This window comes from Calypte anna, chromosome 5 (genome assembly GCF_003957555.1).
Source record: "Calypte anna isolate BGI_N300 chromosome 5, bCalAnn1_v1.p, whole genome shotgun sequence".
Taxonomy (NCBI): domain Eukaryota; kingdom Metazoa; phylum Chordata; class Aves; order Apodiformes; family Trochilidae; genus Calypte; species Calypte anna.
Genome location: NC_044250.1, coordinates 2,898,792 through 2,913,130, shown reverse-complemented (window position 1 = coordinate 2,913,130; position 14,339 = coordinate 2,898,792). Strand labels below are relative to the sequence as shown.

Genomic DNA, 14,339 nt, shown 5'->3' with positions numbered 1-14,339 from the left:
AAAATGGAATTACTTGCTTTTCTATCAGGGATGGCAAACCCTTCTAATTTTAAATGAAAGCTGAGTGAAGATACCCTCTAATGAAATCTTCATTTGGAACAAAAACCTTTTTGCTGACATTAAATGATTCAGTGAGAACTTAAAACCTGCATTTTCTACTGAACATGTTAAGTGGGTTTGGCCTTTCCTATCTGCTTTATAAACTATTAAACTGACTGAAGAGTTCTGGGACTTAAGGAGATTTAAGCACAAATAGTCAGCTCTGTTCTTTACATTTTCCTTCTCTCAAACACCATCTAAATGCAGACTACTGAATTAGAATGTTGGGTGAACTATGCCAGTATTACATTGCAAAGGGCAGAAAGACAAGAATGCAGCAAGAAAAACAATTTACTATAGGCTGTAAAAAATATGCATGTTCAGCTAGGGTATGCTGTAGCTTAGCAAAGGGAAAAATACTGTAGTTTTTCACATCAGATCAAGGCATGTACACAGAAAAACCTCCACAAAAACCTTCTAAATTTCACTGATCAACAAGCTTGGACCCTTGGAATACTTTAAATTCATATATTCTTTATTAAAGAAGAAACAAGATCTGCTAAATGTAAAAACTCAGAATCCACTTCCACTCCAGTCTATCTGGCATTTTAAGTGATAGAAAACTCCAAAAGATAGAAGAGAAAGTGAAGCTTGGAGCTGTTATTTAAAAGGAGTCATAGGAATGACCCAGGCATGTGGGCCAGATACTCTGGATAAAGATTCCTGGCAATGTCATTGGAAGGCCACAATGGGACAAAGGCAGTAAAGCCATCAGTGAAGGCATTTTTATGAATTCCTGCAAGCATCAATTTAGAGCAAATGTCTCTCCTCAAACATGGTATTTTTATGATCCCACAAATATAACTGATAATAGTAATTGCACTGGCATGGCAAACATAGATTCCCATCTGGCTTTTGACTGAGATATATACTTAGATCTGTTCTGTCCTACTTTCTGCCTGTGTGAAAATTATGTATTTAAAAGTCTCATATTTCAGGCAAGTCCCTGAGGTATCTGCAGCCACAGCTTTCCTGAGCACACTGAGGGAAGTACTGGCAGAGGGACTGTGTGCTCTCTGGATGGGTTTCATCTCCTCATTTTGCCTTTATGTTATTCTTATTTATGATAATATTTTTGAAGAAATATAACAATGCTTATTTCAGGAAAAAAACCCACAACACACAGTGATCCATCCCAAAAGCAGAATTCCTGTCCAGTTGCTTGAAGACTGCAGTAGAAAATTACATTCTCATCCTATTCAAAATAAATGCTAATGGCCAGTCACAGTACAATCTTTCCTGCCAACATGTCCTGAAACCTACCTGAAAGTTAAAGGCTGCCCACTCAAATGAGACCTTGGCTACATCTGCCCAGCTCTGACTAATTTGGCATGAATTGGAAAACTAAGAAACAAAGTAAGAATTTCATTAGGCAATCATTGCTAAATTCTCACTTGGTAACACATCTGGGGTGGGTGACCAGAGAGGGTGACAGGAACCTCCTACCCCATCAGTAAATGACCTGAGATAAATAAAATGTCAGAGAGAATGGCCTGGGACTCCTTGTGCTGACAAACACATAAAGCAGTAATTGGTTAAGATTTTAACTCCCTAGGGTTGTAGAGAGCTTGAGGGCCTGATACCAGCAAGAAAACTGAACCAAAGAACTCACTACATGCACAGGCCAATCTCCTGGCCAGGACTGACATGGTGCCTGGTTGGACCAGAAGCCCTTTTCTGTGTCTGTTTCCTGTGTGGTGAAGGTCTAGGGTGTCGATTTGTGCACATAGTGTGTGCTTCACAGAATGGAAATTGCTCTCCACTCCCTCACCATTCCCAGCCTGCTGAATTTCAGATTCTCTGTTGCTGAGTGCTGCAGTTTTGTTATTTCACCCACTGACTGCCCAGTGAAATTTGCCTTAATCCATCTGCAAGTTCTCCTCCATTAAATGCTTGGTCCCTGATGCCAGCCAAGACAAGATAAGTGAAAGAGTTCACCTGTCTTTGCTTCTGCATGGTAGTGTTCAACAGTGCTGCAGAGGCAAACAGGTACCTGCTAAGCCTCACGTTTGTGGAAACACAAAGTGTTCTCCCCATCCTGAAACAACCCTCCAATCACCTAAACGTAGTCCTCCATGCTTTTAATCCCTCTGTAAACCTGCTTATAGCATTTTCAAGGATCTCTTCCCACTTACCCCATGCTTCTGCTGGAGAATTTCAGGCAAATGACAAGTCATAGCTCCTTGAAAAATTCCCCACATTTTTCTCTAACATGATTTCTTTCTCATATATTTTGAGAAAGAATGAAGCTACTGGATTTCTGTGAAGTTCCCTTGTCTTAGAGAATCTAATGAGCAAGACATAAAATTATAATGAAACAGATCCTCAACATATGGCTCTAATAACTAGAGCTCTACCTGCCTATGGTGAAGCAGGAATTCCCAAATTGTGCTCAAATCCTCCTGCATCTCAGTCAGGTGTTCTAGATATCACACAGAAAATGTCTGCAGAACTACAGATATCACCTCTAGCTCTGATTAAAGTGACATATTATTACATCTACCTTTAGGTTCAAACAGTCACTTGGTTTTTACTTGTATTTCAGGAACTGTCAAATGTTTATTAGCAGTAACTTCTCTATGTGTGTGTTTTTTAAAGGAGGTAATGGGGTCTCAAAATCCGATGTTGCACATACATTGCAATTTAAAAAAAAAAAGCCAGTTTAGAGAACAATGTAGGCATGTGTTTTTAAACTACTGTTCGTGCAGTCTGGTCAGGACTGTGTGACACAGTATACAGTGTTTTGTCATCCAAGGAATGTCTTTGATCAAGAGTTTATGCAAGAAGGAAAAAAAAGCCATGAAACCCTAATCCGTTCCCACAGTCCAGTAAACGTGAGCTGGACAAACAGTGGACAATAGCAGTAAAGCTTGCTGCTGGAACAATAGCTGCAACTAAAAAAATTAAAGGGTTGCTGACTCACAGTTCCTACAACTAAGAAAGATTTCATGCAGTGTTGATTATTCCCCAGAATCCTGAAGATGCTGAGGATTAAACACTGCAATTATTATTAGTACATTGAAATAAAGCAGCAGAATATGTTGGTAAATAATAAAAAATGAAAGACACTGACAAATACTGATGGTGATTCTAGTGCAGAGTTGGGATGGAGAAGCTACATCATGAGCCTTCTTCCTACCTAAATATTTTGCTAAAAGTAAGCTCTAATTTTATGATAAACATATATATTTAATATTCTTTCAGATGCCATATATATAAATTCTGTGCAACCACGATCAAGCGTCCTAATTTTTTAAGGCAAAACCTACATGCTGTTTCTTACACCTATTCAGAATTCTTCTGCAGGCAATTTTGACATGCCAGACCCAGATTATCTGGGATGACATATTACTGGTTAATGACATATGTATATGAAACATGGCAGAACAATTTAAAACACTGTACAGCAAGCCACTTCCATATCAACTGGCACTTCCTGATTTTTTTCTTTTTTACCATTCACATATTTCAGGAGAATGAACAGGTACTACTTTATTTTCAAGTCTTGAGTGCATGACCATTCAAATCATAGCACACCAGGCTTTTTTATTATTGCCATCAACAGAGGCTGAGCTGGTTCTGCAATTCCAAACACTGGGACACACTGGAATGCCTCAGTATCAGCTTGCTCTGGTTGGCCTTTATATGTGAAGCTTAGAGACTAGAACTTGCAAGGGAAACTTGCCACAACTCATTTCTCACCTCCCAAATCTCCATTTTCTCTGGTGATATGTACATTTCTGTGGTAATGTGCACTGTCATAACTTTATCCATTAAAAAAAACAACTCTGGGAGACTGTAAAGTTAGAATCTTCATGGTTACTTGCCAAACTGTGAAAGCTGAAGTTTTAGCCTGTAATTAGACCAGAACCCAAAGCCATAAGAAGTCTTCTAAACCTTGGAACTGATCTGCTGAAAAATCAAACCTCTTAATTTTATCTAAATGTAACCTATTTAAATAGTATCAATAAAAATGTGCTACCTCTCAAAATCCCAAAGACACAGACCAAAATGTGTACTTTCCTCACCAAAAATAAATCCTACAATAACACAGTGTTTTACCCAGTCTTTATTTTTCTCCCTCTAAATGGTGTATATCCCAAAAGCTAGCAACATGAGTCCACACAGGTTCTCTGTGCATCCTGGAATACACCACTGCTTATGTATTCCATACCTCAATAGCAATCAGATCAAAACCTCACATAACCAAGCCCAGCAAACGAAACTGGGAAGCCAGACTCTCCAAACTGGGAAGCCAGACTCTCCCTACACAACCACAGGTAACTTCTCATAACCCTGGTTCAGAAGAACATCATAGGATTTGAATGAGTCAGACTACTCTTACAGGGCTGACTTTTAAGTGCACAGTTGCATACCCAGATTTTTAAATTTATTTCACTTATTTCTACTGGTTACACGTGTTTCATTCAAAGCTGAAATTCATTCCCTTCATATTCATAAAAAATGAAAAGAAAAGATGCTGCTTGATGAAGATAGAACAAGTGTTTTACTCATGAGTTTACTGGGAAATTTTAAACTCCATCCTGTTTGTTTTGGTTTGTTTGTTTGGGGTTATTTTACTCTGCAAATATTGTATAATGACACAGATAACCTACAGAGTTAGATTTACATGTTCTAGTCATGGTTGATCTGGTATGAGCAGCTAATCCCCTGGCTATCAGACAGAATTGAATCAGCATGGAATTCTGCAGGGAATGAATGCACTGCAGTCAGTTTATCTTTCTCTGCTGATGCCTCAACACTGGCTATTTCTTGCACTCATCACATACAGTAGAAAGAAAAAATTTAAGAAGCCTTCTGGACTGCAGAGACTTCAGAACACCAGCAGTAACTAGCTTTGTATCCACCTTTTAATAAAATTCCATATCCTACAACTCCAGCTGAGATGATCAGGAAGAATCCAGACAAGCTAGAACACAGCTCAGGCAAGTCAGAAATTGGTAAGTGAAACGTTTCAAACATTCCTCCCTAACTACTGGGCAATAACCAGAGGAGGTGAATACAGCAACAGATTTTTAAGTCTTAGCAACTTCATTAATTCTCACAGAAGTTTTCTACCTGAACTGTTCTTAACAGATCAAGTAGTTCTGCAAAACTTCAAACACCACAAAATCTGATGACACCACAGAGCCACAATCTCCATGTCCCATGTTATTAATAGCCAATATTATACTCTACAAAATTGCCTTCCCTCCCCCATATCTTTTTCACCCAGTCTTTCAATCAATACTTCAGTTGCATAGTCAAGCATTCAAACCAGGAGATGCCTGAATGACCCTGGTCCCTAGAAGCTTTATTCAGCCTCTCTGTGCACAGATCTTCTGACAGAGTCTTCAATTACAGTGTAACACTTGCTGACACCAGAGTCCTGACCATTCCAGGATGAGTAAACAGGCTTGGAAACTAATGAAGCCATTTATAAGAAGCTGTGTTCACTTGTTACAGATTTTAGGAAGATGTTAACCTAACAGGAAAGGTGTCAAAACAAATGATATGCTTACACCTCACAAGAATGAGTGCTGGTTTTCAAAATGAGATGATGGTTTGGTTTTTTTTTCCCCCAATAGCATTTGAGTTGGCTTAAGCACAGACGTTTCACAGGTGTTTGCTAACTGTAATGTTCCTCATTTTCTAGGTGACTGATCTGAGAAACTCAGGCAAAAAAGCAAACATGCAAAAAAGCCACGTACCCAGAGCCACTCACAACACTGGCAAGAATCACATCCCATCATATTCAAGCACTCAAAATGCAAAATGATTTGAAACGAGTCACATCTCACACTGGTGAAGTCAAATCCTGATTTCACTTGGGCTTTAACTCTTTCACTGGAAATAAGGTATAAAAAAACCTCCCAAAGTATGCTGTAAAAATTCCACTGGTTCAGCCCTGTGAGCATCACAGAAAACCCCAGAAAGCCTTCCAAAAGTTGGCACCAAAGAAAGCAGACAACTACATAGCCAACAGTTTTTAACTGCATCTCATTTAATAAGCACCATCAGGCCCATACAAGACATGAGACAAAAGATATTCAGAAAAATACAGACTCCTGGAATAAGAAACTCCATCAGTATATGCATGCAGCTGGAGCCAAATGAAAGCCTCATCAGGCAGCCCTAAGCCTGGCATGTCCCAGTCTGAAGACAATCTTTATAGTTAAATATGTATATATATTTATATATAAATAAGTTATTCTAATAAAGTAAATTTAATTGTTATAAAGATAATTAAAGTAATAGAAGAAAATTAGCCACCAAACCAATTTCCAAAATAACAGTCATTAAATGCTTGATCTGCTGAGATCCTTTCTCTCCTTAGCTGAACACAAACAATTGGGTTTTCAATAGAAAATCCAGAGCAGCTCCTTGCATGCAGCTTCTGTATCACACACTTCCAGTAACCAAATGCTTCACATATACCTTGATCCTTTCCCTCCCTTTTACACACATTTTTAAAAACCATGTAAAAAGATTCCCTGAAAGGCAACGTTTTAAAATATGAATCCTTAAAACTCCCAGCATTTCCTCCTGTGTACTGTCAGTCAGAAGAACAAAACTGCCTTCTTTAGACCAGGATCCAAGGGCAGTTTATTGAAAGCATAATTCATGGATTTTAAAAACAAACAAAGAGTCAAAATTAATCATAGATTAATATCTAATACCTTTCATTACTTTGAAGTAAACAGGTAAAATATTCCAATTTGCAAAAATAAACTGATTTGGATTTACCTGAAGTGATTATGGAATCAAATTAGTTTTCTTTTCTCTAGCTATGTGATCTTTTTGTTTTGTGCCCATCCATGCACTGAAAATACAGAATATGCTTTTTAATTTTCTCTCTATTTTCAGGTACTTGCAGTCTGGTGCTTGTTCTGGTTCCCAGTGTTTTTAGCTGCTTAACAGTTAAAAGCCAACTGCACTCAACAGCCCTAAACCAAGAGACCATCAAAGCTTCCAAGGTCCCAAATGAGGACACAAATGACTCCTAGCTCAGTATTACTTTATTTCAAAGAAATTCACCCCAAAATTAGAAGGGCTGCATCACAGGCACACATTTTCTGCACTCTATTTTAATATTTCTGCTCTTACAATCTCTAACACTGAACAACCTCCTCCACTAGATGGCCCCAACACTCACTGTGTGGATCAAAGCTGTTCCAACACTTCCACATTTAAGACAATTAAACAAAAATAAATAAAAAAAAGATGCACCAGCTATTCAGGAAAGGCTCTGATACTGGCATACTCGGGAAACAGACAAAATAAAAAAGATTATTTTGAAATTAATGGATATATATGCTCTAGATGGCACAAAGTAGTGATGTTGGAGGATCTGGACATATTGAGTCCTTTTCTGAGAGTTCACCCTGCCCAGCAGTTAAATCTCTACCCAAGGAGCTGCTCCATGCCATGCTGCTCTGCCTGAGTCTATTACAACTGAGGGAAGTTCTTCTAGAATTCATTGTATCTTTCAGATTAAAAAACTGATTGTATTTCTCTTAAAATAACAGTTAAGTACATTCAGGTGGCAGCATCTGTTCTTTGGAATGAGAATAAAGAGTGAAAATAAAAAGCTATCCCTTGGTAAATAAATACTAATAAAGAGAATACACATGTTTTCATTTTGAGGAATTAATCTGTCATTGCAAGGCTAGGGAGGAATTAAAGTAACTACTTCTATTCAACAGGTTTACACACTGGAGTTTCAGTGATCCTAAATAAACCCTGGAGGTAATAAAACATTAAATGACACATGAGAAATACTATTTCAAGGTCTGTGCTTTTCCCTTTCCCCTTAATATTTAGCACCTCTTTGTTATTTTGACTTTGTTTAAATTAAGAGTAAACACTTTCCCAGTTATTTGGGTTTTTTAATGTTTCTTCTTTGGTCATCCATGCTTATCTTCATCTCTTTACATTCAAAATGTTAGTGAAGAACTTTCAGAACCAACTCTAAAATCAGAATGAATATTTAGCATTGAACAAACCTAAAAAAGAATACACAAAAGTGTTTCAAAGTGTCTGTTTTCCATGACTGTTCAACAAAGCTCCCAAATCCTCTACTTCTCCTCTTCTGGTCCCACCTTTAATTCATTGCCAAATAATATTTTCAATTTTCCTTTTTAAAAGAAGGTGTTTGGCTTTTATTTTGCATTTGCTTTGGAGAATTTTCTATTATTATTTCCACTGAATTCACTTCATGTATTTTTAGTATGATTGCAAAAAAAGAACAGCAATTACCCTGCATAAATGCTGTTTTGAGCAGTATTCAGGGGTTTTGAGGTTCAGAGACTTAAACAGTTTCAGGAATTACAACTACTGTGTGCTAAAATAACAACTTAACACTACAAACCTGTTTAAATTTCCCTCTGATTTTTTCCAGATCTTCTTGCAGCTTATCATAAGTGGGGTCTTCATATGGAAACTTCTGAATCATCACTATTAATGAGTCCAGAGCCCTTAGCTTTTTGCTACAAGAAAAAAAATAATAATCAAATCAAAACAGAAAAACTGATAAGCCCATTATTGAGGCTTTTTTCAACCTATCAATATGAGAATTATACTAATACTTATATATAATAATTCAGAGCACAGCCATCCATCCCTATCTCAGCTTCTCCCTTAGCTGAGAGCATTTTTTAAGTATCAGAAAATACATATTTTCAAATACATATCAAATATATATCAAATATAATCAATATATATCAAATAGATTTGATTAAGTATCAGAAATTCAGCTGTAGCACAACTGACAATGTCAAGGTTTCCCTTTCAACCTCCCTGCCAAAAGCTGAGAACTATTCAAGAACCTTCAGAAATAGTCATCAGATCACTCAGCAAATTAAGGAAATGCACTAAAAAAAGCTCAGCAAAACACACATCAGAATGGCTGACAACGTGGTGGCAATTATGTCAGATAAAACTGATCAGAACAGGGCAGAAAAAAATTTTATTGTGGTTCTCTGCTGACTTTTCTTCTGTTTTTCACCGTTTCTTTTGGATTTGGGAAGAGGCAAAACTGGACACCACAATTTGAAACAGGATTAAAGCAAAATTAAACTTTTTCTTTTTTTAAATCTTACCTGTTCTTTTCATCTGTGCGTTTCTGGAGCAGACATTGCCACGTCAGTGCAAACCCAAGGTAGGAGCCAATCTGTGAATTTACCAGAAAATCATGAGGGGAAAAAAAATAAACCCATGTAGTACAGACAATCAAACTATAATAGTGCCACACTGTGCCTCATTCTTCAGGAAACAAATGCCTGGGTGTACTGGGAAGTCCAGTAAATCCCAGTGGAATAAATGGAGGTCTGTGTTAAACAGTGTAAGAGTCAGAAATGTGTTAAAAAACTGACTGAGTATTCACAACAGAGCAATGCAGACACCTAGAATAAAAGTTACCTGAGTTTAAGCAATTAATTCCATAATTACAGCCTAACAGTTTCAGCCCCTGTGTCTGCATGTGCACACACCTCCCATTTAAACTGAGGAAATATTATTTTTTTAAATTAAATTCCCCAGAGAAATGGCTCCACGAGGCACAGGAAGAGCAGTGCCTCAACCAAGAAACTTTTCTGGTACTAGAAATAACAGAATGCAACACAAGTCACCCAGAATTGCCCCTCTGTGGTTCTCCACCCACAGTTTCTCAGTGTTCCATGTTTATCCCCAATGCTGAGCTACAGGGAATGGTACAGAGGAACCTTGAGGGGTAATTGTGTCTTGAAAAAAATAAAAATAAAGAGCCCATCTTTTTTGTCTGAACAAGCTTGTTTGATTTATAAATAAAATTTACCTAAAATAAAAGTTACCTGAGTTTAAGCAATTAATTCCATAATTACAGCCTAACAGTTTCAGCCCCTGTGTCTGCATGTGCACACACCTCCCATTTAAACTGAGAAAATATTATATTTTTTTATTCAATTCCCCAGAGAAATGGCTCCACGAGGCACAGGAAGAGCAGTGCCTCAACCAACAAACTTTTCTGGTACTAGAAATAACAGAATGCAACACAAGTCACCCAGAATTGCCCCTCTGTGGTTCTCCACCCAAAGTTTCTCAGTGTTCCATGTTTATCCCCAATGCTGAGCTACAGGGAATGGTACAGAGGAACCTTGAGGGGTAATTGTGTCTTGAAAAAAATAAAAATAAAGAGCCCATCTTTTTTGTCTGAATAAGCTTGTTTGATTTGGGCTTTTCCTTCTCCTCCCTTTCAGAAAAAAGGCAAATCTCAGAGAGCAATTAAGCTCAGAAAACACCAAACCATCTCGTTAGCTGTTTAAAAATCAAAATATCACCTTTAAAACAGTTCCATGGGTGCCCTTGGACATCCATCCAAACACAGCAGGCCTCAGAGCTCCAATACACCCAACTCTGCCCAACTTTTAGGGTAATTTTCTGGCAAAACCATTCCAATTCTCCAGTATTTTCCCATTTACCTCAGACCCCATCTTGGCACCATGGAGTGACCCATACCTCCTTCCCTCCACAACTCCAAGGTGTCTGCCTTCAGCATAGCCCTCCTGATAGCCCTCACCATGAAACCTGTGAACACACAACACGTTTTTATCACCAGAACACGTTTTTATCACCTGTTTTTATTTCACATCCAACACAGGCTGCACAGAAGCCACCCACAGAAACACAACCCCGCTGGGTCCCCTCAGAAACACAGCCGCACACGTTTAGAAACATCGCATCACATTAATTTAAATTAAAACGCAGTTATAGACGACAATCTCTTCAAACAACCGGACTGTAACTTGTCACGAACACGGCACCCCTCAGCCTCAGCCTTTCCACCCCTATAACTCCGAGCTCACTCAGGATCCCCACAGCAGCTCAGGCAGACCGGTTGCTCAGCAGACAGAACTCTTCCCGCCTTTCTCCCCCCTCACGCCTTCCCGGACCCTTCTGCCCCTCAGCGTTTCCTCCCTCAGCCCCAACCGCCGCCTCTGGGAGCCCAGGCTCGGGGCTCCGCTCCTTCCCCCCGCGGCCGAACCCCACCCCGGCCCCACTTCTCTCCTCAGGCGTCCCCTGGCCTCCCGCACCTCTCCTCGGCCATCACGATCTCCTCAAACACATCGCTGCTCAGCGACGACGAAGCCGCCGCCGCCATTCCCGCCGCCGGACGGCGCCCGCAGGGGATGCCGGGAAGGGACGGCGAGCCGGAGGGGCCGCAGCGCTCAGCGCCAGTGCGCAGGCGCGCAATTCCCTCCCCCTCCCGCACCCAGCGGGCGTGGTGATGCCAGGCGATGACCACGCCCCTTTTCCCTTTTTCTCCGCCCCTTTTCTTGTTTTCTCCGCCCCTTTTTTTGCACTCCGCCCCTTTTTTTGCACTCCGCCCCCGTCGTGTTTTGCTCCGCCCATTTCTTTGCACACCGCCCCTTCGTGTTTGCCCCGCCCCTTTCTGTTTTGCACACCGCCCCTTTTTTTGCACACCGCCTCTCCTTGTTTCGCTCCGCCCCTTTTTCTTTTGCCCCGCCCCGACTTTTGCCCCGCCCCTTTTTAATTTGCTCCGCCCCCTTTCCCGCCACGCCCTTTTAAGCTCCTCCCTTTTTGTCTTAACTCCGCCCTTTTGCGCCCCCACCCTTCTCTGTTCGCTCCGCCCCGTCTTGTTTCGCCCCGCCCCCTTTTCTCTTTAGCTCCGCCCATTTTTCCGGGAGGGGCGGCGCGGCGCGTGCACGCCAGGGGGCGCCAGAGCGACACCGGGAAGAGAGACCGAGGGACGGGACGGGACACGACACGACACGTCACGACACGACACGACACGACACACCGGGACCGACCGGGACCCACCGGGACCGCGGTGACCCCGGGGGCTTGGGGGGAGGTTCTGGGGACACGGGACTGCAGGGAAAGCTCCCGGTCCCGGCGATAAAAGCGGCGATTCCGGGGAGGTTTTGGTGTTTTTCCCCTGAAAGCTCCCGGAGCGGAAGCAGCGCGGAGGAAACACTGGAGCGCAAGCAGCGCGGGATCGATTTGGTTGGAAAGGAACATTATTATTATTATTATTATTATTATTATTATTATTATTATTATTATTTTTAAGGTCGTGGAGTCCAAACGTAACGAGCAGCACCAAACCACCACCCGAGCACCGGAGCTCCGTGGCTCTTCAATCCCCCCGGGCATGAGGACTCCACCGCCCTCCTGAGCAGCCTCTGCCAGTTCCAGAGCTTTTTAGTGGAGAAATGTTTATAAATTTCCCCAAACCTCCCCTGGCACAACTTGAGGCTCGATCACTTCTTCCCTGGGAGAAGAACCCAACCCCTCCTCCCCCCAAGCTCCTTCCAGGTGGCTGTAGAGCACAAGGGCTCCTCTCAGCCTCCTTTTCTCCAGGTTGAACACCCCCAATTCCCTCATCTGCTCCTCACAGGTGTGAGGAACACCTTGGCAGGTTTGTCCCCAGCCCCACAAGCCTTGGGCAGTGACACGAGGCAGTTTTGGGTTGACTTGAGGCATTTCTGATGTTCAGGTGCTGTGGTTTTGCTGTGTGCACTCAAAATGTAAATATTTTTGATGCAAATACCCAAACCAATGTCCAGGGTGCCATTCTAGACTGATAACTTAAAACTTCAGTTGCTATTACAGCTTCACACCAGCAAAAGAAAGCATATTATTTCTGGGCAAATATTTTAAGGATCATTTATATCATTATTTTTCAGCTACTTAATGAAAATGTACCTCTGAGCACACCAAGGCACTTTGCCAGTCCCAGTAGTGGTCCAGGGCACCAGTTATCCTCTGAATCAAGGAGAGGAGGACAGAGAACTGGAATGGGCAGCTTGAAAAGCCAGAGATGGGTCTACAGGAAAAAAAGAAAAGAAAAGAAAGTCATGTTTTGGAAGGAAAAAAGGTAAAGGAAAAAGAGGTAAAGTTGACATCATGGCTCTGAAATAAAGGATTTATAGCTTTTTACACCTCCCCAGTGGAGATGCCCAGTATCTCCTCTCCTACAGCCTTCCCACCTCCTCTAACAACTCCTATTTGCACATCATAGCTGCTGACTGGGACTTCACAAGGAGACATTTGACACCTGACCTTTAAAAACCTTTGTGGGGCTGTAAAAGGTCCCATTGCAAATGAAACCCCATGTCACTGTCCCTCTGTCTTTGAGAAACTCTGATCAACCAGGATTGGGATGGGGATGGGGATGGGAATGGGGGTGCTGATGTTTACATTCCCACAGAACCAAAGGCAATGAGGTCCTCCAAGGTTTTCCACACCAAGTTCCTGACTGGAGTCAGGTGCCTGGTGGTGGGTAAAGCATTTCCCAGTAACCCTCCCACCTCAAACTGGGAGCTTCTCTGATTTTATTCTACACAAACCAGACAGAGCTGGTCAGAAAACCTCCAAGGAAAACTCAAGTGGTCCAGGAAGTGGTGTGGGTAATTCAGCTCCTGGAATCCTTCCCTCCATCTGGAGAAATATTGAACCAACCTCTAACCATGCTGCTGCAGTGAGAAATTTTGTGCTGCTGGTGGAAGATGCAAATCCAAAGGTGTCAGCAAGCAGGGGCACTGGAGAGCTCAAGATGCTGCTTTCAGGTTGCTCAGCTTTGTGCTCCTGGAGAATAGGAACAAACAAAATGTGACATCTACTAAAAAAAAGACCTCACAAAGGTTAAATTGAGCAGTGTGCCCTTCGAGCTCTAATATTTGCTGTGTTTCCCATCAAGATTTTTAAAGAAGAAAACTAAAAGTAGATTTCTGATGATATTTTAAAAGTTCTTATTTATTTTGGTTTGGTTTCTGGTTGGTTTGTTTTACAAAAAGCTCTTAAAAGGTATCTATCTAATGTTCAAAGACAACAGAGCAGCTGTTCAGAAGGGAAAAATAAAATGAAAATAAAGGACATGAAAAACAGGAAAACAAAATTCCCCAAGCCTGAAATTTTCTTTACTAAAACAACATGAAAATCAGGATTGCACCTCCCAATCCATGGGGAGCTGGAGCCCTCGGGATGGGTGGCAGTGGCTCAGCACAAAGGGGAATGGGAAACACCAGGGGAGGTGTTTGCCAGCCAAGAAATCTGCAGTCCCTGTACAATAAATCTCCAGGGGATGTTCAGTCCCTTTTCCTGCCAGAAATGGACAGCTTTTTCAGACAATAACCACTGTTGGGCAGAGTTTCTATTTTTAAAAGGCAGCAGCCTTCCACCCACAAGATCTTCTTGCATTTTGCAGGTGGATTTTGCACAGCTGGAGAAAAATCCACACC

The 14,339-nt window shown here is 41.3% G+C and overlaps 1 protein-coding gene across 6 annotated transcripts in view; it reads right to left on the bottom strand.

Annotated features, from left to right (window-relative positions):
• Positions 1 to 11,273, bottom strand: part of LTO1 (LTO1 maturation factor of ABCE1) — a 152,113-nt gene extending 140,840 nt beyond the window's left edge. For 4 of the 6 annotated variants that reach the window (XR_003987604.1, XM_030451025.1, XM_030451021.1 and 1 more), the window contains exons 1-4: positions 11,169 to 11,273; positions 10,557 to 10,662; positions 9,201 to 9,271; positions 8,471 to 8,588 (exon numbers count right to left, since the gene is read on the bottom strand). Coding sequence is in view for 5 of the 6 variants with exons in the window: in XM_030451025.1 (XP_030306885.1) it covers positions 8,471 to 8,588; positions 9,201 to 9,271; positions 10,557 to 10,662; positions 11,169 to 11,236 (363 nt within the window). In the remaining variant the exon portion in view is untranslated. Of the gene's footprint in view, positions 1 to 7,185; positions 8,106 to 8,470; positions 8,589 to 9,200; positions 9,272 to 10,556; positions 10,663 to 11,168 lie in introns of those variants that run through there. The other 2 variants (XM_030451022.1, XM_030451024.1) reach the window with 2 other exon arrangements.
• Between the last annotated feature and the right edge of the window lie 3,066 nt (positions 11,274 to 14,339).